This window comes from Miniopterus schreibersii (genome assembly GCF_964146895.1).
Source record: "Miniopterus schreibersii genome assembly, chromosome: 10".
Classification (NCBI taxonomy): Eukaryota; Metazoa; Chordata; class Mammalia; order Chiroptera; family Miniopteridae; genus Miniopterus; species Miniopterus schreibersii.
Window position 1 is genome coordinate 16859336 of NC_138110.1, and position 27152 is coordinate 16886487.

General features: G+C 41.0%; 1 protein-coding gene across 27 annotated transcripts in view; it reads left to right on the forward strand.

Moving 5' to 3' along the window:
* TCF4 (transcription factor 4) overlaps window positions 1-26238 on the forward strand; it is a 331234-nt gene extending 304996 nt beyond the window's left edge. For 11 of the 27 annotated variants that reach the window (XM_081150294.1, XM_081150289.1, XM_081150283.1 and 8 more), the window contains 6 exons: window positions 249-452; window positions 19989-20124; window positions 21704-21866; window positions 24925-25154; window positions 25600-25740; window positions 25893-26238. In XM_081150294.1, the coding sequence (XP_081006420.1) occupies window positions 249-452; window positions 19989-20124; window positions 21704-21866; window positions 24925-25154; window positions 25600-25736 (870 nt within the window). In that variant the 3' untranslated portion in view covers window positions 25737-25740; window positions 25893-26238. Of the gene's footprint in view, window positions 1-248; window positions 453-19988; window positions 20125-21703; window positions 21867-24924; window positions 25155-25599; window positions 25745-25892 lie in introns of all 27 variants that reach the window. The other 16 variants (XM_081150309.1, XM_081150291.1, XM_081150308.1 and 13 more) reach the window with 3 other exon arrangements.
* Window positions 26239-27152: the final 914 nt, after the last annotated feature.

Here is a 27152-nt window from a genome sequence, read left to right on the forward strand (position 1 = left end):
TAGAATGTCCTGGAAGAATTACTGAATTTACTTCGTTCATGAAAAAGAACACAGTAACTATAACATTAACATTTGTCACCAGTTGTCTAGGAAGGACCCTATTATTATTATCATTTGAAGGAAGTAAACTTCATTGGAAACACATTTAGAAATTCAAAGTGAAGTTTGTGTCAACTCAGGTCTTACTTATATAACCTATGCATTAATTTCAAACTAAATCAAATTTCACATGATTTATTGGCCAACAGCAAAGCCGAATTGAAGATCGTTTAGAAAGACTGGATGATGCTATTCATGTTCTCCGGAATCATGCAGTGGGCCCATCCACAGCTATGCCTGGTGGTCATGGGGACATGCATGGGATCATTGGACCTTCTCATAATGGAGCAATGGGTGGTCTGGGCTCAGGGTATGGAACCGGTCTTCTTTCAGCCAACAGACATTCACTCATGGTAAGTGATGAAATTTAAAGACTCTGTTGTTATTGTATAAAGTTAGAATTTCAAGTATAAACACTGGTGCTGTTTTTTTCTTTTTTAAATAGCTTTATTGAGATATAGTCACTTAACATGCAGTTCACCCACTTAAGGTGAATTTATAATTCACTGTGTTTTAGTTTATTCACAGGGTTATGCAACCATTGCCACAGTCTAATTTTAGAACACTTGCCTCCAGCAAAAAGAAAAGAAATCCCCATTGCCATTAGGGTCACTCTCCATTCTTCCTCCTCTCCCCCACCCCCACCCTCAGCCCCTGGCAACTACTGATAGACTTTTTCTATTGATTTGTCTAGTCTAGATATTTCCCATAGAGGGAATCATACTTGTGGTGATCTTTTCTGACTGGCTTCTTTATCTTAGCACAGTGTTTTCCATGGTTGTGCATCTTTTATCATGTATTGGTGTCATTCACTTTTATTGACAAACAGTATTTCATTGTATGCATTGTATTGATCTTTCCCCAGGTTGTGGATATGTAAGTTATTTCCACTCTGGCTATAATGCCCCTATGAACACTCATATACAGGTGATTGTGCGGACACACGCCTTCATTTCACTTAAGTACATACCCAGGAGAGCATTGCTGGGTCATCTTGCAATGCTTAAATTCTTCATCTTGGTGACTTTGGCTAAGAGACCCAGCCATCTTATATTCATGTTACATTACTGGCATTTCAGATATGAATACGTTGATTTTTTTTTAAATTAAAGAAACCAAATCAATGTCTTTGGATTCTGAGTAGGGAGGTAGAAATATGTGATGGGGTTTGTCTAAATATATGGTGTGGACTGTGTAATTGAAGTATATCGTAGTTTTACCACTACCTATTTACAAATAAGTCTGTATGTGAATGCTGCTTAAGCAGATTTGTCCACATTACAGTTGGATTTCAATGTTGCACACTACTTTTGGTAAGGATTTGGGAGTGCGTCCTTTTGGGAATGCTTATGAAGGTTCAGAGACTCTTCTTAACAAAGTATTAAGTGATGACAATTAATGAGGTGTCCAAATGGTTGGAGAATTTAATGTTACTAGTGATTCTGTATAATTCACTCCTTATTAACTACTAAAGTAAACACTTTAGTGTCCTGTTTTGTACCGCATGGACTCTTAAAAAGTTGCTTGGTTGAAGGTCTGTTTCCTGTTACCCCTAAAGCATCTCTGTTTAAAGATGATTCTGAAAGGAGAATGCAAAATAAGTACAGGTTATTCCGAGGCTCCTTGCTCAGAAGCGTGGCCCTCCTTTCAATTTCTCTTAATAAAAGACTAAGACTAAGAGTACCATCCTGAGCAGTGTATTATGGAAACCTGCAACCAATTTGAAACCAAAAATAGTGGTTTATAAATAGAAACAATGAACTCACTTCTAAAACGTGGAAAGATATTTTTGAATGCCAAAGCTAAATCATTTTTCCTTTTTTGCTTTTCCTTGACCTCTACCCCAAAAATTCATCATTGAGTAGAAATTGTTTGTCTATTCATGGCAGTTGCTAAGAGTTAACAAAAGGAAAATCTAGATTTTAATTTAGCTTGGCCTCAGGTAATGTGTTAAATACACTTGGGATACATATAATATGAGACTGTAGTTTGTACAGCTCTTTTTTTTAAACTACAATGTTTAAACAATACTGCTTTTAATTAAGAAATCTGGCTTTATTAAAAGCCAGATCTGTGACTTATAACCATTTCTGTATATCTGCTCTCAATCAAGAGAAAAATAGTTTAATTTCTGTAGCTGTATTCGTTTTGCATATGTTAAACGGATGCAGCATGCACCCAGGGCATTGCTTCAGAGCTGTTTTTTTCCATAAATATGTAAAGTTTGCTCTTAAATACCAGATGTAGGTTAAGCAGTTCTTTAAAATAATAAACTATACATAGATGCTGTTTGGAACTAGGTGACCTTTGAGTTGCCTTCTCTTTGAGGCTGACTCAGAGGTGGAGTAGGAAGAGACTAGAATCATCTTTAGCCATGGGAAGCTGGTCAGATCCAAGTGAAGGGGAAAGAGAGAGAATGGCACAGCAATAGAAAAGGGGACCACTCAGCCAGGATTACACAGGAGTGTCTTTGATTTTTTAAAAACTATGCAGAAGCAGTAAAGCTGCTAGTTTTGCTGATGAGGAAAGGTTCTTGCCTGCTCCTCTGAAGACATTTATAATCCCATCAAAGAACCGCAGAGCCCGCGGGACAGAGCAGTTCCAAAGATGGGCCACGGCCACAGCCTGCTGTCCTTGGAACCAAGTGGACCCGTGCAGCCCTTATTCCCAAAAATATTTCATAGCCCCCAGGACCCGAGCTCCTCTGCCTGGAACTCCACAGCACGTGTGAATGAGATCGGGCTATCATTTCTTTCCTTGTGCAGACTGGTATAAATTTTCAAACAAAAACCCAAGAACAAAGGAAATAGTTTTTGAATTCAGTCAGTCTGAAGTTAGCCTTTGACCATTTGATACGTTCCGCAATAAAAAGGAAGTTGAAGGGGAAGAGAGAAAAAACCCACCCCCTTCCCCTCAACAACAAAAAAAGTCAAGGAGGATACTGGTAATGTTTTCCACATTTGAATTTTAATACATGAAACAGGCTATAAAACTTTGGCCAGCTGCAGTAAATAAAGTAGCAGTGGGAGGCATGCGCCGGAAACGGCGCGGCGCTGGGCCTCCCCGCACACCTTGGGCTGCGGCAGCGGGAGCGGGAGCGAGGGGCAGGAACCGAACACCAGCGGGCAGGTTTTGTCCCAGCAGATCTCCTCTATGGCTCTCCTTAGTAATGCCTCCTGATTAAAGAACACGCAGCTTTGAATCCTCTTGACCTCCGCACTCTTCTCGTTTCCTCTCTCCCCGCCTTCTGAAAATCAAAATGAAATGGCTTGATAACTTGGAAGATGATATAAGCATTTCTTTCTGCAGCAGCTTGAAATCGTGGTAGGGAAAAACCGTGGTTCTGCCTCGGCTATTATGTTATCTCATTTAATTGCTAACATATTGTACTTAGCTTTTGATTCATAAAATGTTTTCCTTGGAGTTCTGAAGTAGGTCTTCAGTGATTTACTAAGTATTAGTACAATGAAAGGGGGTTTTTTCACAGCAGCATGGCTCATAACTCTAGGGTGAGTAGTGTAGATTTGTGGGCTTTCTCGATGATAGTATCTGCCCATGCTCTTTCCTGCTCAAAACCTTCACCAGCTTTCCATTATCTACAAGATAAAGACAATTTTCCAGCCCAGCTTTTAAAGTCCCGTTACCATTTACCAAAAGCCTTATGTTTAGATATTTCAGTATGCAGAAACTTTTCAGCAGTACTAGTCTGTGCATGGTATCAGAATTTGCCCTGTGTGTTCTTACAATCTACTTCTTTTGTATCTATCTGGATTGGCTGGCTCTGTGCACTTCTCTCTGTCCATCTCATCCCACCGTTTTTAGAGCTCTTACTCAAATTCTGCCTTTTCCAGGAAGCCTTCCCTTGCTACCTCCTCCTGATAGTCATTTTATTTTTACATTCCTAGCACTATGGATATTTATCTTATCCAATTATGCATAGCTATATATACCTTTTGTAGGTATGACTTACCAACTATGTTGTAAACTCCTTAAGTACTAGGTATTGCATTTTGTTTTACTCCCAGTAAACAAATCATCACTCAAAAAGGAAGAAAGGAAACTAATATTTTCTGAGTGCTTGACAAGTTGCCAGGCCCACTGCTGGGTGCATCATATACATTATAGAAGGCAGTCTTCACAAGAGCTCAAAAGGGTGGTAACGGTGTCCATTTTAGGTATTAGCTGAGTCTTAGAAGGTTTGAGTAGTCTCAAGTCATGAAGCTAGGTTTAAGCTCAGCTATATTGACCCCATACTCCATGCACTTTTTTACTACCATGAGCCCTCCCCAGAGATTATCTGTAGACATGCCTTTTAAGAATTAATTTCAGGTGGTAAGAGCTTGTGATTTCCAAATCTTGATAAATGTTTGTTGATGAAAGAAGTTTCCAGGTGTCTCATGGCCAAGTTCCCAGAGCAGCTCTCTACCCAAATGTCAAGGTGAAGAACTTTCCCTCCCATGTGGTAGCCTTCTAGATTAAAATCCACACTTATTCTTAAATCACTTTGTCTGTGGAAAGTGGCAAGAGTGTCAACTCGTCTTACTAGGGTCCTTGAAGTAATAAATTTAAAGTTAATTTTTCTACCATAACCATCACTTTTCTAATAGACTCTAAGCAGAACCCTCTGCGTGTGGGAGAATTTAGAAACAGCTGGATTTGTCACTAACCTAGTCAGAAACTCTTACTCAGATATAATCTCCTCTGTGCCTCCAATATCTCCATGGTTAATCCTGATATTAAATCATTAGATTTTTTTTATAAGTTATTGAAGTGGCAGTTTTCCAAATACAATTCTCTCCCTTAATCATTCAGTATTCAGGTTTACAGATGAGCCCTGAAACAGAGAGCCTTTCAGATGACCTAATCTCGCCTTTTAACTGAACAGAAACAAAACCCACATCAAAATTGTCTTCATGTGACTGTATGTGTGCCTAATTACTTGTCAGTAGAGTCAGCAGCTATAGAATCATTTAGCTAAAAAGCTCCTATACTATTAATATATAATATTAATGTGGTTCCCAGATCCTTTTTTCTTAAAAGTCCACTTACTCATTTCAAAACCATTTGTCAAATGGTAACCAAATGCCGGGTTTTATGCTAATAGGTGGTGTCTGCTCACAAGGGGTTCACAGGCTAGTAGGAAAGGACACACATTTAAAAACAAATTGCCATTGTCTGGCCGGCATGCCTCAACAGTTGAGCGTCAACCTGGGATCCAGGAGATTGCAATTCGATTCCCAGTCAGGGCAAATGACCGGGTTGCAGGCTCGATCCCCAGCAGGGGCCGTGCAGGAAGCAGCCAGTCAATGACACTCTCATCGTTGGTGTTTCTGTCTCTGTCTCTCCCTCTCCCTTCCTCTGTCTGAAATTTTAAAAAGATATATTTTTTTAAAAATTAATTAAAAGGATAAATAAATAAAAAATAAAAATAAAATTTAAAAAAATTGCCCCAGCAGTATAGTGAGGCTCCACAAGAGAGGGCGGCCCAGCTCTCTTATCCCGAGGAAAGGATCATGTTGTCACTTGGTAGAGGAGGAGTGATCTCGTAAGGATCGAGTTGCTCTACTTGACTTGGTGTGGAAGAGCCCTGTGAACTTGCACCTACACCTGTCCCCTCTGGCATCCCCTGTGACCCCTTCCTGGAACCCCCAAGTGGGATTTAGCACATTTCAGAAAGCTCTGATATAAGCCAATCTTTGCCCAGCTCCTTTCTTATCGATTACATTTTTAGTTTGATTTTGAATTAAAAAGAATTTATCAGAAGAACATTCATTAGGTGAGAAGCACTTTTTAATTTAATTGGCATTAATATAGGAGAACTTCTACTGCATGGGGCCTGAGAGGACAAACAACTTAAATTTGTTTTGTTTTCATAGTTCCTAAGATTTAGGACCATTGAATTTTGGTTCTAAAAGCACGTAGAGGTCATCTAGCTCTTGGCCCTTCTTTTACTGCTGAAGACTGAACCCCAGAAAGGGGAAGTGACCCAAGCATGGATATGCACTAGTTAATGGCTGGCTAGGATTAAAAACCAGAGGGGCGAGCAGTGAGACCAGCACTCTTTGTACTAAATCCTGCGCTGCTGCAACAAACTTCCTCTCTAACCTCATACCATAGCAATTTCAACACTGTGGCTGGTATTACAAACCGTTCTATTACTCGACTTAACTCATGAAACCCAAGAAAACTCTTCAGTTGCCCCTGGCTCCCTGCCACATGTTGCTATTTAGCTTTGCCAATAATAGTTGGCAATTAGAGAGGGTAGTGGGCGGTGATGTGATATCTTGGGGAGCATTTATTGGTACATAGTCATGGAAGTAGCAGAAGTCAGGAAATTCTATTTCTACGTGGACCTCTTCAGCAAAGATACTATCCGTAGAGGCTTTACCATCTTCACTGTTACGTTTTCATGGATTTTGATTCCACAGAATTCCACATATATTTTAGCATGTACTTCATTTCTAAGCACTTACTACCATAGTATCCCAGAGACCTTAGAAGGCATCTCTATCCAAATCCCCCTACAAATGCCCTGCCAAGTGGTCAGCTAGTCTCTGTCAGACTCCTTCCTTCAAGGATGAGTAACTCCAAGTCACCACAAAGTGATTTCCAGCATATGTTAGAAAATTCTCCCCCAGTCCAGCCCAAATTTACTTCTCTGTGCAGCCCTCATTTTTCTGCCTACAGTTACCCTAATTCAACCCAACAAGTATTTGAAAAATTCTCAGTTATTTGAAGACAGTCTATTCAATATTTTTTCTCTAGGCTAGACATTTATATCTTCAAATATTTACCCTAAAAATAGTTTTTGACTCTGTGACTTTCCAGTGCATTCTCTCCAGTGTATAAAGATTGCTTTTCTTTTTTAGGACCTTTTAATATGTAGAGTCTCAAACTGAACACAGTGCTCAAGGTATCATCAGGGTGACTGGGATGGACCTATCACCAAAACCATTCAATATATTATATCTTCATTAAAGGCCACCTAGCAAGATCCTATTAGCTATTTTTGATGACTTCATCATCCCACTTACAAATATTGAACTTGTAATTAGCTGAAATCCATAAGCCACACATCTCTCCACTATCCTTATGCCAGAAAAACTTCACGTAACACCTTTGAATTTCATGCTTTGGCCTTCAGTCTGTTTCCAGCCTCAGGTCTTCTTTGGGTCCTCAGTCAGGCACATCTGCTGCCAGCTCTGTTGTTGGCAAATTTGATGGGTGTCATTGACGCCCACGTCAAAGCCATGAATAAAAGTGTTGACCGGTGAGAACATAGAGCAGAAAGCCGGAGGTTCAAAACCACAGAGGTTCTCTCTGCGCTTTCACCATCCCCTGCTCTTTGACTTTAATATTTCCACCAGTTGCCTCCACCTAACTTTTCCTTCATGCAGTACGCTTTCCTCATTTTGTCCGTAGCATTATCGTAAGACACCAGGCATGCAGTATTCCCATGAATGAGGAAATAAGGTTTGTCCAGAAAGACTTGTTCTTGATGGAACCAGACTGAGTTTGAGAGGCCCTTGCCTCTATTTCAGAGCACTTGGAACTCTCTTTTAAATAGCCTGTTACAGTTACCCAAAGCCCCAGTCATCAGTGTCATCTCTCTATAGCTACTGTGTTGTTCTTTTTCTTTAATTAAGCTATTTGCCTAGCTTTTATGTTCCACCATCTCTCCTAGTCTCCACAGTTATCAAATAATTCTGAGAGCAGATTAACATTCTCAATGGAAAGGTTTTAACTATATCAATATGGTACTTTATTTTAAGAAAATGTGAGGGGGGAAAAAAGAGAGAGAAAAGGACCTAAAGAAATTCTTTTTATTTTATTTAAAAATATTCTCCCACCTTTATTGAGATATTATTGGCATCTAAGTTTAAGGTGTACAACGTGACAATTTGATACACGCACATATTGCAAAATGATCATCATGGTAAGGTTAGCTGATGCCTCCATCCCCTCGCATGAATACTTTTTTGTGTATTATCGTCACTGTGCTATACATTAGATCCTTGGAACTTACTCATCTTATAACTGGAAATTTGTACCCTTTGACCAACATCTCCCCATTTTTCCCACCCAGTCCCAGCCCCCAGCAACCACCATTTTACTCTCTTATTTCTCTGAGTTTGTGGGAGGTTTTTAGATTCTACATATAACTGAGAACATCCAGTATTTGTCTTTCTCTGACTTAAAGAAATCCTCTTAACCATGGATTAGTTACATCACCTTCAGAATCCTTGGGCTCACCATTCGATATTTATGCTTTAATTCAAGCAAAAGTCAAGAGCTTTTGAATACAACCACAGTAGTGTGACCATTTATACTCCATTAGCAGCCCCTAAGACAAGTGGTTGGGACATGATGCATGCCCAGATCTCACAGCACTGGATCCAAATTAGGTATATCCCCTATTTTTCCCCCCAATACCTATTTTACTAAAATTCAGGCCTGTGACCTAGAAGCAAGACAGTTGGTCTACATGGGACCATCATACCCAAAGAGCAGTCTTTCTCCACCTTCTGGGACAAATCGAGCCTCGTTTTCTTATTTTTCCCCTAAAGGATGTGTTTAGCACCCTGGCATCATGAACTGTAAATAAAAACAAAATCTTGTTGTCTTCCCCACTTTTAAAATATAAAAGCATATTTAAAACAGACTCTATGACCTCATCATATTTTTACTGTGTTTTCTTTTTAAATAATAGAGGGGAAAGCAAGTATACCCTTTTAATAACTTTTTTATTGAACTTTTATTCGGAACAAGGACACAGTGCTAAAACATCCATCATTTAGAAAAGGTACAACCTTTGCATTTTAAGCAAGAACCATTACCCTTGTTTTCCCCAGAAAGAAGATTTGGGGTAGGGGAATATATATTGTATCTATTAGAAAATACACAGGTGTTCATTCACTCATTCTGTGCTTCAGATCCTTTGGGGGTACACAGATGTCTCTGATACTGAGGCCTTTGACTCTGGGAGGGTCATAACTCAGGTCTTTGCCTACCGCAATGCAGAATAGAATTGCCAAGTGACCTCAGAAGCCATTCAGAAGAGGGTGAACATTGGAGTCTGTGTAGTAATTTGACCTTTAGAGACAGGCTAGAAAGGGTATTACAGAGCCATAGATAGACATGGTTTGTAAAAATTCAGAAAATATAGGATCTTATGAGGCCAAATGGAGGTAAGAAAACTGCCCGGTGGTACCAGCCCCCGCAGCTCCCAGCCAGGGCTGCACTGGGCGTAGAGCCCCTCTTTGGAGCACAGCATTCACATGGGAGTCCACAGGAAGAGCAAGTTTTCATGTATATTTTTTACATCCAAATTAAATTAACTCATGGAATTTTCCACCCTTAGGAATTAAAGTAGCAGCTCATGAAGTAATTCAGTTATGTCATTCATACCAAAACAGAAAATACTGGAGCAACTTGGCAGTGTTTAAAAGCCAAGAAGACTAGGCCTTGGCCATTTTATATTTTTTCAAAATCTGTGGTCGTTGTGTTATTTTAACTTTTATTGTGGCTGTAAATTTTTTAAGTCAAAAGTATCTTAATTGCTTAGAAAACAGAAGTGTAAAGTGCGTTCAAAATAAGAAGAGGGTTTAGGCAAAGCAGCTTTACAAATGAAAATCTAAAAAAAAAAAGCTTTAACCACATTTCTGAAAGGCAAGGATTCTACCTAATTGGTTGACATTCACAGTTGTGCATAATTATAGCTTCCTTTATATCCTTAAATTGTCTTAAACTCTAAATTTTAGTTCAACCACAAGACCTGTCCACTATTAGTTAAATGACGTCTTTGGGGAAGCATTGTCCTGATACAGTAGCATGTTCATTTTCAAGCAGGTAATTGGACGTATTATCAAAAACCAAGGTATTGAGTTGCCACGTTTTAATTTCTCATTTGCCTTCTCCCCGGCTTCTGCTCACGGACGGGTCTTGTTTGGAGCTGAAAGTGTGTGAAAGTTATTGGAGAAGGGTAGTCTCTGGGTAATGTTTCTGTAAGCTGCCCAAATTTCCCCCCCTGTAGTCTAGATGGGAAACAGCTGGGTTTTGTTTAAAAAGCTGTTTTGCGAAATGTCTGAATCTTGAGGTGTAGAACTGAGGTCACCAGTACAGCAGGTGCTCAGGAACAAGTGAGCAAGTCCCTGGGGACGGGCTGGCCCTGTCACCTTCTGCAGGGCACTTCCTTGTAGAGGAAAAGGTGTGGAAGTTGGCTCCTTCATTTAGGACACAAACAGATATAAGTAAGTAATCGCATTAGCGAGGCCATTAGAAGTTGAGTATCTTTGAACACAGCCAGCCCTTGAGTAAATAATTAGCTCAGTATGAAAGAAACCAAAATGGTCATTTCCCTCACAGGGTTTCAAATGCTGCAGAAGTCTCAGGCCTTAGCTTCCTTTAGGTATTCTAAGTTTGAATTTCCTCTTCAAATACACCAACAGTAAAAGAACTGCAATTTCAAATAAGCAGTCCCGTAACCCAGAGTGTTTTTGAGTTTGTGGATGCCATCTAAGCGAAAGGGAGAAAAGAAACCTGAGTTGGCAAGACCAGTGCCAGAGCAGTTTTGAAAAAGGCAAAGTAAGAAACATGTGGAATCACTAAAGTCCAGGGCACGTCAGATGTCCACCAGTCTGAAGATGAAAGGAAGCAGCCTCCTCCCCTGGGAGCTGGAGGTTATTAGCAGCTGTTTATCCAGTCGGGAATAGAGATTAACATTGTAATTTTTTTTTTAAGAACTAGAAGAAAATTTGTTTGGGAAGTTGGCTCTTCATATCAAGTCACTGTGCATTGCCAAAGAAAACTTCCTTTCTCAGAACTCATGTACTCAAGTTGAGCAATGTTATGATTCTCTGAGAAACTCGGGATTACCAAAAAGTCTTGTCTCCATTAACTAGAACAGGGAAGGACAGAAATGGATGGATGTCGGCCGTTGACACATTTCGTTGTACTCTTTAAATGTGAAGCCAGCTGTTTGGTCTGTTACCTGCTCTCCAGCCCGCCACTAAATGGGGTGTTCTTCGCCACCCCCCTTCCTCACTTCCCCTAACTTAATCTTTGCCACTCTGAGACATACACAGATGGATTTTGCCCATGCCTACTGCTTGTAAAATGCCTTTTCATGACATATTGGGGAAGCTGCTGAACACTCTGTGGAGCTTTATTCAACAACAAAAAAAGAGTTGGATATTGGTATTTTTTCCCTGATTTAATGCTACTCTTAATGTCATTTTCTTTTATTAAATCCTTTCTTTCGCTTTTGATCTTCTTTATAGCAGAGCCACTGGTCATATGGAAGCTATTATTGGGAGATGAAAGACTTCATTGCAGTTAAATAAGAGTGAATCATTTGGGCCAATAATACACACATACAGTGAGGTACCATTTGTGTCCCAGTGCCCTATGTTGTTCAGTTTGTAGCAAAGCCATTGAGGTTTATGAAGGGATTTACAAAAACCTGCTTTTTGTCTGAAATATGTTGTCTGACAATATGAAAACATTAATATGCAGTCCTTCGCTGCTTATACATATAAGATCTAAATAATGCCACTTTTCAATTTAAAATTGAAACTTTCATTTAAAGTTGAACTGCTATTTAATTAATGTTAAAAGTCAATTTTCTAAAAATATATTTAGATAATCTACATCAAAATTCTACCCATTATTTGAAACCTGTCTAAAATGCCACCTTCTTCTAGGCAGCCCCTGGTTTCTCAATCTGATAAGGTTTCGCCCATTCTTTAAAGTCCTGCATGACCTGTATTCCTTTATGACATTCATCTTATTTTGCCTTATCTAGTAATTATATTAATCCACCATTAAGATAAGAGCCTATAAAGTAATAGTTGTGTCCATCTTTTATAATTTTTTTCTGAAAATATCAAAATAGAGCCATGTATATAATAGTCAAAAGGCATTTGTTGAATTAAATGAAATATTTACTATTTGATAGACGCATGCTAAATGTATATTTAACAATATCAAAGGTGTTAGGTTTCATAAATATTATCACAGACCCGCCATTTGTGTCATCATTTACTACTAGGAAGCATCTAATTGCACATTGCAATGCTACAGTCCTATGACAGTGATCTCTACACCCCATCCTTGCCCTGGGGACACCTGCAGCTCTGGACAACAGCAGAGAGGTCAGGATGTGTAAGCGCTGCCATGTTAAATGGTGTCCTTGGGTGCGCTTTAAGGGTGGGGATCACAGTGAGCAGTCAGGGAAGATCCCTGTCCGTGCTCGGCAAGGTGATGAGCGCTCTGGAGATCCAGGCAGCCCAGGAGTTAGAATACAGCGATTTGGGGGACCAACAAAAGAGAAGTGGCTGGGGAGTGGTGCGGAGCAAACCAGCCGTGGGAGACAGGGCAGGGAGGGATTTGCTCAAACCTTCGCGATGCGGGAGTGACAGTGCAGATGAGAGGTCATGAGTAGGTAGCTGAAGATTGACATTAAGGAATTTAAAAATAGGAGGGAACTAGAATGGCCCTAGGGTGTGTATAGGTAATAACCTTAGACTTGATCCATAGAATAAGGAAAATCCATGCTGTGATCTTGATATGCAAGGGACCAAGTGATGGGCAGGGAATATGGCATTTAAAAGGTTAGTATTTAGAAAGTAATGGGGAAGAACCATTTCATTTGTTTAGGTTAGCTTCTTCACACTTCCACTTCCTTTCCAAGTATTTTACAGTAAGCATGTGTTACTTGGATAATAAAGAAAGCATTTTAAAAATAAAGGCTAGTCAGGTAAGGATAAACCGTGGTGATGGACCGCCTGGACTAGCTGCAGGGCGCTGTGTGTGGAAGCCCGACATGACTGTGCACTCACACAGGTGTGCTTGCACTGCAGGGACCTGAAAGTTCACATCAAGTGTTCATTTGTCTTTCCTTCACCCCAAAAGAGAAACTGCTCGCAGATAATTACAAAATGTCACCATAATCTCTTTGCTAGATGGGCTTCTTCAGTAGGCATGGGTTAACTTCAGTTCCCTGTTATGAACCTGTACTTGGGGCAGGGGAGGTCTCTGTTAACCACCCCTCGAAGTACTGGCTTTGTGGGCCGCATCCAGTTACTGTTTCCCCTGTAGGAAAATGATGTAAAAAATTGGGGGCAAAGGGTGGAGATACAGAGGAGAGAAATGAAACAGTTTTAATAGATGGAACTTATGAGTTAAGAAAAAAAGGTGAACTGAAATCAGATAACAGCCATTTGCATCTCTCGAACTAGTTCACAGAATTTTAAGCATTTTGGTGGACATCATAGGAGTTTCAGCCTAGCTGATCACATAACCAGTCGGCACTGCCAAGATTAAGGTCATTTAGATCATGTTCAATTTCTCTTGAAAATTATCTTATCTGCAGAAAATAAGCATTAAATAAATCTCCAAGAATTTCTCAATAAGGAATCACCTTAATTTCAGGTAAAGTGGAAGTGAAGCTGTGAGATTTCTGGGGAGCAGGGTGGAGGTGGGATGATGGGTGTTCTTAAGACATTTAGGAAGTTGTCTTCCAGTAAACATTTCTCAAGAATTAAATTCCAAACAAAAGAATTGAATCCAGATCTTACTTTAGTGAAAAGTCCTTCAGACGTTTAATCCAATGAATAAAAAATATATACTCTGATTATTTTTTAAACTGGGGAATGTGGAAATCATATTTGTGGCTGAAAGGTACCCTAGATGTTAGAACTTCCTCACACAAAAGAGTTGGTTATGGGTGGTAGGTCTTGTTTTCTACAGGCTCTTGGTGCTCTGGTGTTTCTCACAGTATCCATCTCCTGCCATTTCATGAACTTCCAGGTTCCCACCGGTGGCTACTAAACAAAGTTTGCATGACCACGTCCCATCTCTTTAAAAGGTGCACTTGTGGATTAAACGGTATTTTGCACATTTGGAAAAATAAGTTTGCTCTCCTCTAATATGACAGAGAGATATGGCAAGATAATTGAAACTGAAATCTAGCACTCTACAACTGTCATGCATAATTGATATTTCACGGGGCGATTACAGTTACAGACACCAAAACTGTTTTCTATGTCAGTGGGTGTCTCATTACAGTAAAAGCCCATCGCCTTTTTTTTTCATGAATACAGAAAAACAAGAAGAGAAAGAGAAGAGAGAAAACTGGAAGCTCCCAGGACCTTTTTCTTTGTCCAGTTCTTTAAGAATCACCTATGTCAAAAGAAAAATTTTGAACCAGATGTTATTAATAACCAACTCCCATTTTGATGATACTGCAGTGCTTTAACAGCATCTCTCATTTTGTGTCACTATCACTTGGTCTAGAAACTGATGACAAGTTTCCTAAATTTCCCACCTGCACTCTTTTAGAAGGATTATGGTAGAAGAGAAGGAACTGAGGTCTGAAAGCCTGTTTTGAAGCAGTTATCTCTGGAGATAACATTAACAAGGATTGAATAACTGCCAAATGAAATTTAATACATTTTCCCATCCATGAAATAGGCCTCTTAAATACAACAGAATAATTACTTTCACAGTACTCCCTGGAAACAAAGAGAGCAGAAGCACTGAATGTCTTTTTTGTTTGGGTGTTTGTTGTTAGCTTGAGGATCAGGATGAGGGTATTTACCAGATTGCTGTGTGCATCCCCATGTAAAGCAGCCTTGCCAAGAGCCACCCAATTGGAGGCTGCATATCTTTTAAATCTGTTTATGTTGGAGGAGTTGTGGCAGATATTAAATTTTGTAATTTAGTTAGACATCTTGGCCTTGGCCTGAGTTGGTGAACCATTATGTTTTTTCCTCTGTGATAAAGAAAACTAAAATGATTTTCATATCCATAGCTGTATCTACACACACACACACACACACACACACACACACACACCTTTAAAACAAAAGCTCCAGGAAGTAAACCCTTTTGTCCCTTAAATCTGTACGGAGACTGGTTTACGGTTGTGAGTAGGCAAAACACAGGGTTTATTCTTGTATTCTTGTATATTGATTTTTGTATTATTTTCCATATGAACAACTGTAAACCTACTTTTGCCCCACCCTGAATATATACCCAATCAAATTGTTCAATATTACAAGTTTTCTGAGTTCAAAATTTGTTTCAGGTCTCTAACTGGCTGTTCACTAAGTCACTTAACCATTTCTGGCCTTAGCTTGCTTCTCTGTGGGATGAGGAATTTGGCCTAACTGGTTTCCAAGTCTCTCCAAGCCCTTAAATTCTATATGCTATGATTGGAAAGTGCTTCTGATATATCAGTCTCATCCTCAGAAAGTAAGGTTATTTAAAATTACCTGGCGCATACAGATTCAAAAGAAGCAATGCACTTCTAAAGTTATTTAATTATTCCCAATGGTAAATTAGCACAGGAGAATTTAAATAGCAGTGTTTCAGCTTGAATATAACTTGAGCTAAGGTGAAATGTAACCTAGATATTTGCACATAACAGCCATGGTCGACAGGGCCTGCGGGAGGCGCAGCCATGCTGAGATCACATGATCCTGGGGTGGCCCATTCAAAGGATGGCCCATGTCTGCTTCAGAATGAGCTGGGCCATCAGATGATCTTGACGTCCTGAGCTCAGAAATACTAAGCAGAGAGGGGGTTAGCAGCAGGCACAGACCTGAAGAATGCACCCCAAGAGACCATGAAGGAAGAGTCCAGCTGGATCGTGAGGGGGCAGAAGTCGGAGAGAAACAGGTAGCAGCAGAGGGAGGAGAGAGGCTGGGATCGCTCATGAGAGACCAGCCTTAGGTCCTGAGAGTTTTCTAGGTCCCAAACCTAAAGTACAGAAATCTTCATGATAAATCTTTTTTTATTGCATTTATTGTGTGGCACTGGTTAATAAAATTATATAGGTTTCAAGTGTACAATTTTATAACATCATCTGTACATTGTACTGTGTGTTCACCACCTGAAGTCAAGTCTCTCTCCGTCACCATTTATCCCCCTTCCCCTCTTCTGCCTCCCCCACCCCGTCCCCTCTGGGAATCACCATGCTGTTGGCAAGTGTTTATGAGTTTTGGGGGTTGTTTTTGCTTAATCCCTTCACCTTTTTCACCTAGCCCCCCAACCACCCTCCCCCTTGATAGCTGTCACTTTTGCATCTTGAATGAGGTTCTGGTTCTTACTATTAAAACTGCCACATTAAATTGATCAGGGCACAAAAATCCCACAAGGACCACTATAAGCTCCACAAGGAAGGGGCCACATCCAGGTTCTTCACCATTGTGTCCCCAGCACCTCACAGAGTGACGAGCATGGACTAGATGAGTGAATATTTGTTGAATTAATAAACGTACACTTTGACCAATTAACAATTCTTGAATATTTTTTAGATTTTATTTCTATCTTTTACTTTTAGCATAAATATGTCTAAAACCACATTGTATATGACTCTAAGAAGGTTCTTCCTAAAGACTGCAAAAAATTTACAATCAGTATTAATAAAATGAACTGTTTTCATAGGCTGGCTTTTAACTCTGAACTATTGCTTATCTAGGTAAAAAGGTTATCAAAATAAGGCTTTGATGAAGTATGAATTTTCTTTAAAAAAAAATTTAAAACACCATCCTTAGATTTTATTTGTAGGCTGAAGGAATCTGCTTTTTTCTAGTGACATTATCTTGTATTTATTATATGGAAGGTGGGTGAATCCTGACCCTGTCATTACAGATAGTGGTGTTGGTTCCTCCATTTGTTTCTGAGTTTCCCTAGTGATGGATTTGTGCTGGCCATCTCTTGTCTTTCTTTCCTTGTCTTTTATGTGACCAGAAATAATGTTTTTGAAAGAGAAGTAAATAAGACATGCTGTTTGTGGTTAAGGAAACATGCAAAGCAAAGCTAATTCTTCAGATTAGAATCTTATTTGACAGCCAGAGGCTTGGACTTGATCCTGGAGACTCAAACTCATTACCATGGATCTGGACTGTCATCAGTTGTTCGTTTGACCTGGAATACACATAGTTTATTAGGAAGGCCTTGAAACATTTAGGATAACTTCATCCCCAGCTTCCTTTATAGAAAATAATTTATGTATTTCTTGAGATGATTTGAAATGATCTGTAGAAAATATATAAAATTAGGTAACATGTATGGCTTCAATCTAAACAAAAACATAGTCAGAACAACTATATTCTCAAACATATTTATAATAATAACATTTAAGATTTTACTGTCATTGTGCAGGAGAAAGATTTAAAATCAAATGGATGTAAATAAAATTGAGATAAAAGTGCAGAGATGATCGTAAGTGAGGGTGGGTTGAGTTCTGAGGGTTCCCGAACTACATAGGCCCTTATTTTCTGTAATATGCAAGTATTTTCGGTCAGAACACAGAACAGCATCTGTTATTATTGTGTGCCAGTTGTTTCTCATATTGCTTCTTCTTGTAATAAACATAGAACTTATTCTCTAAAACTTCTAGTATTATTTTCTCCATTTTGGATTTAGAACTCACCCATGGTTATATGCTATTAAAAAAACCAGTTACACTTAGAATCTAGATATTGTTGACTCTTGTTATTGGAGTCTTTTCATTCAGTTACTCTGTCTTTCATAATAGTTGAGGCAAAGAAAATATAAAGGTAATTGGTTGTGAGTTCTTTTTTCTCTTGTAAAAACTAAACTCAGTGTGTGATCCAGAAGGGAAAAAAGAAATTTCAGGATCAATGTCTGACTATGTTTTAAGTGAAAAGCAAACTATAACCTTAAATTACATCATAGATGCCTACAAATAAGGCTTGAAAGTTTTAATAGAATGATTCTAAAATAGAAGGAATGTGCATCTCTGCTATGCTCAGATCTGTGGCTACCTTCAGTGATTCCAACTTAGATCTTCCTTTGTGGAAATCCAAGAAATTAAATCTGCTGGAAACACCAATAAATACGAATCAACACTAAGGTAATTATTTAGGTTAACATTGAGAGATTTAAAAAGTGACCTTTTTGATCAAGGCCTGTAAAATTCAGGCTTACAAGTTGACATCTTAGACCGAAAGGATAGTCATCAATCTGTCTGGAAAATGCCCAAATATAAAAATGGCATATCTAAACTGGAATGGCAAATAGCTGTCAGTCTTTGTTTGGAAGGGAAAATAGAAACATATACCACCAGTGAGTGAGGACTGGCTGGACGAACCGTGGGCACGGTCTGCCTGTCAGAGCACAGGCCTGAGTTCCAGGTGAAAGATGGAGTAGCATGGGCATGGTGTCCGTATGTGAGAAGGGCTTACACTCACTCCATGGAACTCCAGAAGCTGACACTAGGACCAGTGGTGGGATGTGCAAGGAGACCTACTTGTGGTGAAGGTGGAATGGACAGCTTTGGGAGATCATCAGAGTCTCAGCACATTGGCTGCACACACACAGAAACTAAATAACCACCATTCACAGTGATCCAGAAAAAGACATGGGCACAGCATGGTCTCCTTGGATCTTTTACCTACAACATTAATTTATACTTCATGATGCTCACAAGTCTTTGAATCCTGTACTATTCTTGCTATATTTTGAATCTGAGCAGTTAGTATGATTTATTGACCCTTCCTCCCGATCCTGAATTACTTTTTTCTGTATTGTTCCTGAGTCTGTAAAGGCGATAGCTTGCTACCAGGCTGCCTTTAGCTAGCATGGGCTCTGTTCAGGTCTGTGAATGCTACTGTCTTCAGTTCAGGTCTTACCGTTGTTGCATCCTGTGGAAATTCTCTTTTTAAACATTTGGTAGTCAAAGCGAAGATTCTCCTCTGTGGCTTTATATTTTGGATTGGAAAAAATTCAAGTTTTTTTTATTTATAGCAGTCTAAATTCATGGATAAATATTTTTAGTGTTAGACTCATTGTCCTGTGTAAATGTTCACCTAACAGCAAGCTAAGGAAATACTTAGTTGGAAATGCAAACAGAAATGCAGCTACCCAGGTTCCTCGTAGTTGGCGGGAGCTTCGTGGCTCTGCGGTAGGGCAGCGTGCGCTCTAAAGCCGGCCGTTGCTGCCTCGATGCCCCGGGTTCTCCGTCTCCGGGCCCGGAGCGGGTAGTAGTAGTTAATACAAAGCTCAGCTTTTTATTTCAGACCAAGTCATCGTGCTGTACTCTATAATTATATTCTTGGAAGCATAAAGAGTGTTTACAATATGGTGTCTTCCTAGGATCAGAATAGTGAAAAAAAGTGGAAAAATGTCCAAACATCTTTGCATGGCAATGATGGCATTACTGGTGTGTTTAATAAAACCTTTATTGGTACATTTTCCGGTGTGGTGGCATTGGCAGCAACGGTCCCCCTTTGGATTTGGAACTCAGCAGCCGATGAAATACAGTAAACATTAATTTGGAATGGGCTGCCAGTTTTGGAAAGCCAGGTGACATTTTATTATATTTGTACCGAGCAGGGGCTGCGTCCCATACTGCCGCAGCTTCCGCTGTCACAGGCTTAGCTGGCATTATGGAAAAAAAATGGCAGGCCTGAGAATCTTATCCCCTGAAATGAAAGTCGAATGCCAAATTGAAATTCCTGTAGGATTTCCGATAGCAATGGGGGAATTGAGAAGCCCACAATTAAGCATATGGGCATTAAGATAATTGTCAGATCTGTTGGCGGACATGATAGAAGACAGATGGGTACGAATCAGTGCGCTCCGCTGCAGCACCCTGGGAGACAATTTGACGTTTTACCTGCCTGAGCTCCTCTGCCATGTTTGTCACTGGATGCACGGCACAGCATCTCGCTGAGTGTTAAGTGGCTGTGCGGGGCACTCTAGGTGTATGTGCGGTCCTTCAGCGCCCTCTAGTGAAATGCATTTGGGAGTTTTGTCTCGCAAAGGCCGGTGCTCCTTCATCAGGTGCTTGCTACCCCAGGACAGCGCTGGCTCACCTCTGCTTCCCACTGAACCCTATGGGTCCTCTCCCCTTGCAGGTTGGGGCCCACCGCGAAGACAGCGTGGCCCTGAGAGGCAGCCATTCTCTTGTGCCAAACCAGGTCCCGGTCCCGCAGCTCCCTGTCCAGTCGGCAACCTCCCCTGACCTGAACCCACCCCAGGACCCCTACAGAGGTAGGTCCGCCCCAGGCACTCTGACCTCGCTTAGCAGTAGAGCTAGTGCGGATCCCCAGCTTACTTGGCATTCATCCCTCAGGAAGCACTGGCAGAAAACCAAGAATCAAATTTGGTACAAAAATGGTAAGTAAATGGGAAAGTATTTAGAACATAGCTGGCTAATTGTGTTTCTTCAGTAGCTGTTTTCTTCAAACATCCTCTGAAATCCTGGTACCATTTCAGCAGGGACCGAGACAACAGACTGATGAGAGGAAATTTTATTTTAGCTATTTCCACATCGTATTCAGGTCCTCTAATGTGGTTACTTGTAGCCTGAAAATGATATTTCCAAATGAACAGGAAGGAAGGGAACTGTTTTTGTCATTGAAGATTAGAGGAAATATAGGTACATTTTTAAAAATGGAACTTGGTTGGATGATTTTCAGTATTGAGTCATCCAGCCCCGTAAGGATTGCCTCACACCACTGACCATAGTGGGCTTTTCATGACCCCGGGACATTGTTCTGTCAGACGCTCCCTGTGGGACTGACTGACCAGGTGACCAGGAAACACTTAAGTAACATCTCCTCATTCCCCTCATATTTAGAATAAAAATGATAGCACTACCACAGGAATATGCATGAGCATTTTTTCACCCTTTTAAACATTGTACTAATCTGAGTGTTAACTTTATATGGGCATGCCTCCCCATTTTTATTTAAATACTAATAATGTGAAGGACCTTTCTGTTAAAGAGCCTTTAGTTTTTCTTTCTCCATCCTAGATCAACACTCTTTAAACCTGAGGTCTGTTCGCATGCAGATTCTGACTCAGTAGGTGTGGGATTCTGCATTTCTAACAGGCTCCTGGATGGCAGAGATGCTCCTGCCCCATGGGCCAAATTTTGAATGACAGGGTTCTAGACCACAGATTGCAAATAGAGGGCAGTCATCAATAGACATGCTTCTGCCTTAGAAATAAATGATTACATTAGGGTCAAGTTGTAAAATGTATTATGGTCTTGAAAGTTGAGCAGTAAGAAAGCTCTAAATTTCTTCAGCGAGCAGCTATCTGCTTTCCATATGTGCCATTTTTAAATGCTGATTACTCTTTGAGGATAAGAGAATCCTAATTTCAGAATATCATTAGGGTATCTATTGAAGTCTTGACTGTACATATTTAGCGTACTCCCTGGGAATTATATTTTAAGGACATTTTTCTATTAAATCATTGCATATGGAACAAACTCAATATAATAGCTGATATTTACTTGGGTTCTTAATCAGAACATTGAGGTGTGTGATTTTCATGATTATGATTTTCATTGCAATTAAGTTGATGTTTTGTAGACAGTGAAATTACCATCTACTCCAAAAGATTGCAAAATAGAATTTAACCCCCGAGCCAATGCAGAGAAAACTTGCTTCCGCAGGTGCATTTTTGAAACTTCACCAGGTAGCACCAAAAAAAAAAATAGTGACAGAAGGATCACAGTTGAGCAGTATGAACTGTGTAGCTCGCAGCTCTGCAGTCTGGGGTGTGCGTTTGTGCATCAAGTCTTTGGTGGAAACGTCACCTGGTCTCCTTTTTTCTGTAGGCATGCCACCAGGATTGCAGGGCCAGAGCGTCTCCTCCGGCAGCTCTGAGATCAAATCCGACGATGAGGGCGATGAGAACCTGCAAGACACGAAATCTTCCGAGGACAAGAAATTAGATGACGACAAGAAGGATATCAAATCAATTACTAGGTCAAGATCTAGGTAACAGTATATAATACTGTCGCTTCATTTAATTCCTTTATTGGACTTTGATGAAGTGAACAGAACAGGAAGAAACTGTTCAGTTTTTTCCTGGCAGGTAAATCTGCAGCTGAAAAGAAATTTAAAGGCCTGCTCTAGAGTTGCTGGCGTGTCGTTTAAGATACCTGCACTCTAGTGGTGCCTGAAATGTCTGTGCATTTGTGAATTTGGACCCAGGGCTAATTGTACATGGTAAAAACAATTTGTAATGGACTCAAATATGAAGAGTTGATTTTTAAAACTATACTTACTCTACAAATTTGGTCAGAAGTGTTCTTTCTAAAATATTTCTAAAAAGGGATCTTGGTGATATTGAAAACTCAGTTGATGTATATGCAACTATAATGTTTTTCTTACCTCAAAAGTGAGAAAATACTGATTTCCCAGCTTTATCCTAAACATGTTGATGTTTGTGTGTGTGTGTGTGTGTGTGTGTGTGTGTGTGTATAAAACAACACCTAAATTGCAAATTTTCTCTCTCCCTCCTATAGAAAATACAACTGCAGGAAAATAGCTTCTGGTTGGTTTTCTTAAATACAGTATTCAGTATTTTTAAATTAGAATCTATCTCCTTGAACTTTGACTCTAATCTGATACCAGGTTTTTTTTAATACGGTGCCACCCGTATTCCTTATGTCAATTCCATTGGGTGGTTTTGATTTGCAAATGAAAAGTACTAAGACTACACCTTCCTTTTAAAGGCTGTTTGTTGTTCTCAAGGTTGTATCTAGTGTCCTGTAGGAATTAAGAACATGCCACCTTTTCATATCGCCTTTATAATTATTATGATAAATTCTATTACATGTCCTACCACAAGTTCCAAAAACATGAAAAGCCCCTAGCTTATACCTTTCACCGTCACTACGGCCTCCTGACTCCTGGCCACATTGGTGAGAGATCCCCAGGAGGGGCTTTCACATGCTTACATCCTCTGTTAGCCCAGTCAGTTCTGGGTAACTCAAGTAGTGACCATAACTTATGCAAGTTTCCCTACAACATTTTAATTTGCTGTTAAGAACCTTCATATCTTAAAAGGCCACTCTTATAACATTGACTCATGTCTCCAAAACTGTATTGTGAGGCAGTGCTTTTCAGACCGAGGCAGTCTATTTGCATAACCAGTCTGATTAATCATTAGCCTGAATACCTTTGGAAAACACTTCCCATTTTCAGGCCCACCCTTTGAAAGGTATGGCACATGTTTGATATGTAAAAATATTACCCCCAGTTTTTAACTTCAGGACAGGCTCAGCAGAAACTTGACTCTGTTCTCTTTTCATTTATTATATCCTATCTGTGTAGTGGAATGTGGACGTGAATTAATAGTTAGCTTGATTTCCGAAGGATCAGCAGAGGAAGTCGGGGGGATCAGATGGCAGCGCCTTTTCCGACTGGCTCGGTTGGTGTGTTCACTAGCACGCATCCACAGCAGACAGTCCCATCTGGAAGGGAGTTCAACCTTTGGGGAGATGAGCCAAGTCTGGCAGCCTGTGTCTTTGGTGTCTCCCTCCTCCCCTCCCTTACAAGTGTTCTTGGCTCACATAGGCCATCTTTATGTGCAACATGTGCTTGCAACCAAGGATATCACGGCCATTCTTGATTGATGGGGCTCCGCAACCACAGTTGATCCTTGTTGCACTTTGGAAGTTACCCAGAGATTCTCCAACACGGAGAATATAGTTTAAGCCGACTTCATTAAGTGTACATTGTCTTGACTCAGAAACTTCCCACATGTCCTCCAGCTCTGAAGCGCTGTGATTAACACCTTTTCCTGGGAACATGCAGATTTGTGGCATTTGAAGTAGAGGTCAGCCTTCATGGTTCTCCTGAGCAATGCTTGAATCTAAGTTAGCGTCCTTCAGACAGTCATCTCTGTCTCGTTTTTTCCTAATGGAGAGCCCGTTACTTTGGGTGAAGTTTACTTTACCTTTGATCTCTCTCATGACCAAAACTCTCTTGCTCATATCAAATCAAACTAATCCACTGGGAGCTCTTCTTTGAGTTCTGCCTTCCTGACACGAGACATCGCGCACGCCTCTCTTTTACATAATCGCCCAAGGTGAGGCCCCGATGCTCTGAAGCCTGCCTTATGCTCTGCTTTCCAGGTGGCCCATCATCTTACTTGCCCTCCTTTCAGAAGTTTCTTCTATTGTGTCAGCATGACACCCACAAACAGAAGTAATCTTACCTTTCCGGACTCTACAGGGTCCAGCCATGCCTTTGATATGAATCGCCAGCATTTTCTGTTCTCACAATTAGAGATTAGCTTCCTGGCTTCATTTTTGACTCACAGTGAGCCACAAGCTCTGATGGGTAGATCTTCAGTTTTTGTTTTGTTTTGTTTGTTTTACGTAGCTCATGTCAACTCAGGTTTCCCTAACTTGTTTTTAGATCATAAACATCCATAATGTTAAAGGCCACGGAGATCGTGTTTTTCTAACCTTATTTTATACGGGGAGAAAAAGAGACTCAGAAGCATTAAGTGGAATGACCAGGCCTTTAAAGCAAACTAACGGTGAGGCCTGGACAAAGGTCTTCTCCCCCACTGCTCTGGCAGCGTCAGTGTAGGGCCTTTTCCTAACCCTGTTTGGTTGCGTTATGCTCAGGTTGACCATCAGTCAGAATGCTTCGCAGTCACTTCCCTTAAGTCTCAGATGTCACAATATGAAAGTTTAAAAAGAAACTTTAAAAAGAAACTTCAGTCTGACTCTGAATTGTGGTCATGCGACGTGGCTCCAGCCGAAGGTGACTGGCCTGCTCTGCAGGGTGTCGCCTCCTGAATCGGCACAGGCACACTCTGGACCCAAACGTTAACCTCTCCTGTTTGGTTTGGGTTTAATATCGAGGGGCCGTGACAGCCATCCAAAGCAATCCCCAGCTCAAGTGCATGTAAAACTCTACTAAGGACAGAGCTTGAGATGGAAACGTTCCGCGAATACTCTGGAAGAAAGCAAAGATAATTTCGATACCTTCTTTCCCCCACACCATTAGAAAATGCCGCGTCCCTTTTGTCCCGCAGCAATAATGACGACGAGGACCTGACACCGGAGCAGAAGGCAGAGCGTGAGAAGGAGCGGAGGATGGCCAACAACGCCCGCGAGCGCCTGCGGGTCCGGGACATCAACGAGGCTTTCAAGGAGCTGGGCCGCATGGTGCAGCTCCACCTCAAGAGTGACAAGCCGCAGACCAAGCTCCTGATCCTCCACCAGGCTGTGGCCGTCATCCTCAGCCTGGAGCAGCAGGTCCGAGGTCAGTACCCACCAGGGGCGCCCTACAAAGCCAGAGTCTCAGGGAGCTGGAGGGAGCCTGCCCTGAGCAGGGGCAGAGGGGACACTGGCACCGCTCAGAGTAGTTGTGTCCATTGCAGGCCGGTCCTCATCCGCGTCTGCATCTGCGGTGGCGCCCCTTGCGCCTGCAGTAAGCGACAGGAGCCTCCTGCGCTCCACTCGGGCTGTGGCAGTGCGCCCTGAGCGTGGCATTTGCGTGGCGACTCTCCTGTACTGTAAAGGGGCTCTGAGGCCACCGCGCTTTCAGCCTCTAGATGGTCAGAGGAGCCCCCGCAGAGCACACGCCTAACTACCCCCTTGCCCTGTCGGGTAAACCCGAGAAAGGGGGCCCCCAGGAGGGAACACACCGCCCTCTGCCAGCAGCCTCGGCTCGGCAGTAACCGAATGCTTGTGCTTCCATCTTCCAGAGAGAAACCTGAACCCGAAAGCCGCGTGTCTGAAAAGGAGGGAGGAGGAGAAGGTGTCCTCAGAGCCACCCCCGCTCTCCTTGGCGGGCCCGCACCCTGGGATGGGCGACGCGTCGAACCACATGGGACAGATGTGAAAGGGCAAGTGCGTCCCCCATGGAACCTTCCCTGGCACTCCCGCCGCGGCCCCCCTCCCCAGACTCGGATCTTCCCCATGGAGAGGACTTTAGAAAGAGCATTTCCTCTCTGCTGCCGGGGTGCTAATTACTTTCCCTCTCTCCTTTCCTCCTCAGGTCCAAGCTGCCACGTTGCTTCGTTAATACAAGAGACCACTTCCGTAACAGCTGTATTATCTTAAACCCACATAAACACTTCTCCTTAACCCCTTTTTTTGTAATATAAGACAAGTCTGAGTAGTTACGAATCGCAGACGCAAGAGGTTTCAGCATTCCCAATTATCAAAAAACCGAAAAACAAACAAAAAAAAAAGAAAGAAAAAAGTGCAGCTTGAGGGATGCCTCTCTAACATATCACTCAGAACGTGCAAGGCGGTGTGAGCAGGCTGGGGCGCAGCCCAGAGACTGAACGGCAATCTTTCCACACTGTGGAACAATGCATTTGTGCCTAAACTTCTTTTGGAAAAAAAAAATATAATTAATTTGTAAGTCTGAAAAAAATATTTAATTTAAAAATTGTAAACTTGCAATAATGAAAAAGTGTACTTCTGAAGCAAACTACATGAACGAACGTTTTCGTTGGTATTCGAGTCAGCTGTGTTTGTAATTACTGGATAGCGAGTGAGGGAGCTCGGCTGCCCTAGTAACAAAACCAGCAAACGTCCTGATGACAGCGAGGTGATGACATTAGCCATTCCTTAGGGTAGGAGGAACAGATGGATCTTATAGACCTATGACAAATATATATATAAATATATATATAAATATATATTAAAAATTTAGTGACTATGGTAAGCTTTTGTTCATTTGTTTCAGACTTTTTTCTCCTGTAAAAAAATAGTACTGATTAACTTTTTTAAAAGAAAGATTTTACTGTAAATACGGATTTTTTTGGGGGGGGTCTTATTTCTGTCCCTTCTTCCCGGTTTGTTATCGTAACCTGTAGTGCCAACTCTGCTTCCGGAGGGGTGGTAGTGCAGGATGAAATGCTGACCCTGATGTTGCTTTCCATTCATAAATAAGTAGAAAGTTGTTTCTCCAGTCTTTTGGGAACACAGGACTTAAAAGTCACATCATGTGTAGATATTACAAGCAGCATTACTAAGACATGGCAAAAGGAGTTTGTCTGAATTGTAATGTTGCGTGTGTGACCCTCTTCTGGGATTTTTCAGAGGTACAAGGTTAGAATGCTACAATGTTACCACTGTGCCTTCCAATGTTTATATCATCGGAAACATAACATAATCAAAGTGGCTGTGATTTAACAAAATGATTAAAGTGTTACCTACATGTGTAGCCGAAGTAGTGTGCAGTGAGGCGTTTCTGAATACATGGTCAGATTTTTGGAAAAAAACAAAAACAAAAAAAAGTAAAGTT